Below are 2628 nucleotides of genomic sequence, written 5' to 3' on the forward strand. Positions count from 1 at the left end.
TCAAAGCTTGGGAGAGGGGCCAATGTGGGCCAAGACAAGATAGGGCTGAGGTGAAACGGATCCTGAGGCTGTAGTTTCGTCGTGCTCGCCGGCTGTGCTTCCATGTTCCATGCGATGGGTGACAGCAGCTGAACCACATGGTTTATTTCTGATACATGCGTCTTGAGAAAAACAAAAACCTTGTGAACAAGGCCAGGGGCTTCAAGCAGCCCTTTCCTGCCCTGTCGACGCACGCAGTATCACAGGGTCCTTCCCCAGGCGCTTCCGTGCCAAAGATATCCTGCCAAGATATGTTTGGCCGTCCGGCGGTGAGGGCCCCCTCGAGCGTGGACAATGTTTTTATTGGGCCTCATATCTCACGTTTTTGGCGATGACGACCTCCCCATTGCCTTCCACGCAGAGTTCATCTCGTAGCTGGCCGTCCACCGGTCGCTGCAGGCCTCCGACCCTTTTCATATCACATAATCTGTAAGCGCAATTCTGTTTCCGCCGCGGAAGGCCGCTCCGCACTCACAGCTGACGACGGCTGCCCTTCGGTAACTAAGGCCACGTTTGTTTTCAAGCCCCCGCGCCCCAGTTTGCTACGTCAGTTTGAGCTTTGGCGTTCAAGAGATACTTGGAGCACACTGGACGCTCTCAAGACCACCACAACACGCCGTGATAGAGCGAGCTGCCCAGCCGCCCTCCGCGGGCCCATTGTGCGCTCAAAGGAACACGGAGTAAGCTTGCTCCTTACAGCTCCACCAGGTGCGTGGCGACGCCCCTGCTTGGCCCGCCCACCTCATACCCCGCGCTAGCCCTGCCCGCGGGGATCGTCCCTGGCGAGCCGGGGTTCTTACCAGACGAATTTGTGTCACGAAACAAGGCCTTAGCTGTGGCTGCAGGTCTGGTGGGGCCGAATGACGCCTCCCCGCGCATTTCAGCTGCCCGACGGCCCGCAACACGCTTCTCCCGTGCTCGCAGGCGTTGTTCATTGGCTCCGAGAAGCATTTCTAGCCGCTGGGAGCCCGTCCCGGCTCACAGCGCCGATGCCGACAACCAACCCGTCGGACCCACAGCGCGTCAGCACTGGCATGGCGCTCCCTGCTGACCGGCCCGCCGCAGCCACACTGCTCTGCCGCCAGCTCGCCGCCGCCGCCGCCGGCCTTGCACACCACCATGCCGCGGCGTTCGCCTGCGCCGCTGGCTCGCGGTCGACAAGCCCTTACCTGGCTGCTGCACCGGCGCCCTGCCACCAGCCCGATGATGCCATGCGGCTGCCGCACGCCGTGACTCTCGACATCCTGCCCCTCTTCAAGCCCGCACCACGGGTTGCCACTGCTGCGGCCGCGCCGGCCCTTGACGCATGCTGTGCGCGCGGCGCCGCCGCATGCGGCAGCGGCAGCTTCACCCACAGCCAGGCCAGCAGCTTTGCAGGCGCGGGGCGCCATTGCTCCGCGGCTGCGCCGGTTGCAGATGGGGAGGAGGCGGCATCGGCGGGGACGGCCGCTGCAGCGCCGAAGCAGCAGCAGCTTGAGCAGCAGCAGCAGCAGCAGCTGCTGCTGCTGACTGAGCAGCAGCACGAGCAGCACCACGAACAGCAGCAGTCCGCTGGCGTTGACGCAGAAATGGCCGACGCCGATGCTTGCGCTGCTGGCGACGACGACGATGACGACGTGCGCATGTGGCAGTATGCGCTGGTGACCTGCCCCTGGCTGTTTAAGGCCTGCCCGAGCTGCAGCCCGTCGCACACTGGCCGCGAGGTGGGTGCGGCGCGGGACGCCCAAGGTCGCACGCGTTCGCGCTGCAGCTCTGGATGGTTGTGCGACGGGGATGCGTGTGTGGCAGGGAGGCAGCTTGGCCGCAGCAGCCTCTGCTCAGTTTCCCCTGATCTACCGGAAGCTGCGTGCGTTTTTACTGCCTGCTGCGTCGTCGTGAGCCCCTGCCCCCCTTCCTCTCCACCAACCACATCCACATTCACCTCCCTCCCCTCCCCCTCTACCAACCACCAGGTCCTGATGACCTATTTTGACCCCACCCGCCCCGCAGCCCGCGGCCTCTGCGGCTACTGCCCCGGCCGCGCCGCGGCCGCTGCCGCCGCCGCCCCGCGCGGCCTGCTGCAAATCCGCCGCAGCACGTACCACGAGGTCGTCAAGGCGGCCGACCTGGGCCGCATGGCCGACGTCACCGGCATCCAGCATTACGTCATCAACGGCGCCAAAGTCCTCTTCCTGCGCCCCCGCCCCCAGCCGCGGCCCCCCAAGGGCGTCGCCGCCCCCAGCCGCTGCGTGGTGGACGGGCGGCAGCTCATGGACGGCGCCGCGCGGTTCTGCTCGCTGCAGTGCAAGCTCGAGGGGGACGACCCCGCGTACGCGCGGCGCCACGCGCTGGCGGCCGCGCGCGCGAGCATCGCGGGCGCAGCGCTCGCCGCAGACCTGGCGGCGGCGCCCCCTGCGGCCGCCGCAGCCACGGCCGCGGCCGGCGGGCAGGCGACGCCGCCTGCAGAGGCGGAGGGCGGTGAGAAGCGCCCGGTGCAGGGGCTGACGCGCTACGACGGCGCTGATGACAGCGGCGAGGACGAGCCCAACGCCGAGGGCGAGGGCGCTGGCGCGGCCGCGGCTGCTGCAGCGGATGCGCCGCCGGCGCGGT

The 2628-nt window shown here is 67.5% G+C and overlaps 1 protein-coding gene across 1 annotated transcript; it reads left to right on the forward strand.

Moving 5' to 3' along the window:
• Positions 1-1607: 1607 nt before the first annotated feature.
• Positions 1608-2500, forward strand: MNEG_12303 (hypothetical protein; the record flags this gene model as incomplete). Its single annotated transcript, XM_014039226.1, has 3 exons — positions 1608-1742; positions 1992-2347; positions 2446-2500. 3 exons carry the CDS (start codon positions 1608-1610, stop codon positions 2498-2500), a joined length of 546 nt encoding a protein of 181 aa, XP_013894680.1.
• Positions 2501-2628: the final 128 nt, after the last annotated feature.

The sequence above is a fragment of the Monoraphidium neglectum genome (genome assembly GCF_000611645.1).
Source record: "Monoraphidium neglectum strain SAG 48.87 unplaced genomic scaffold scaffold03175, whole genome shotgun sequence".
NCBI classification, from domain to species: Eukaryota; Viridiplantae; Chlorophyta; class Chlorophyceae; order Sphaeropleales; family Selenastraceae; genus Monoraphidium; species Monoraphidium neglectum.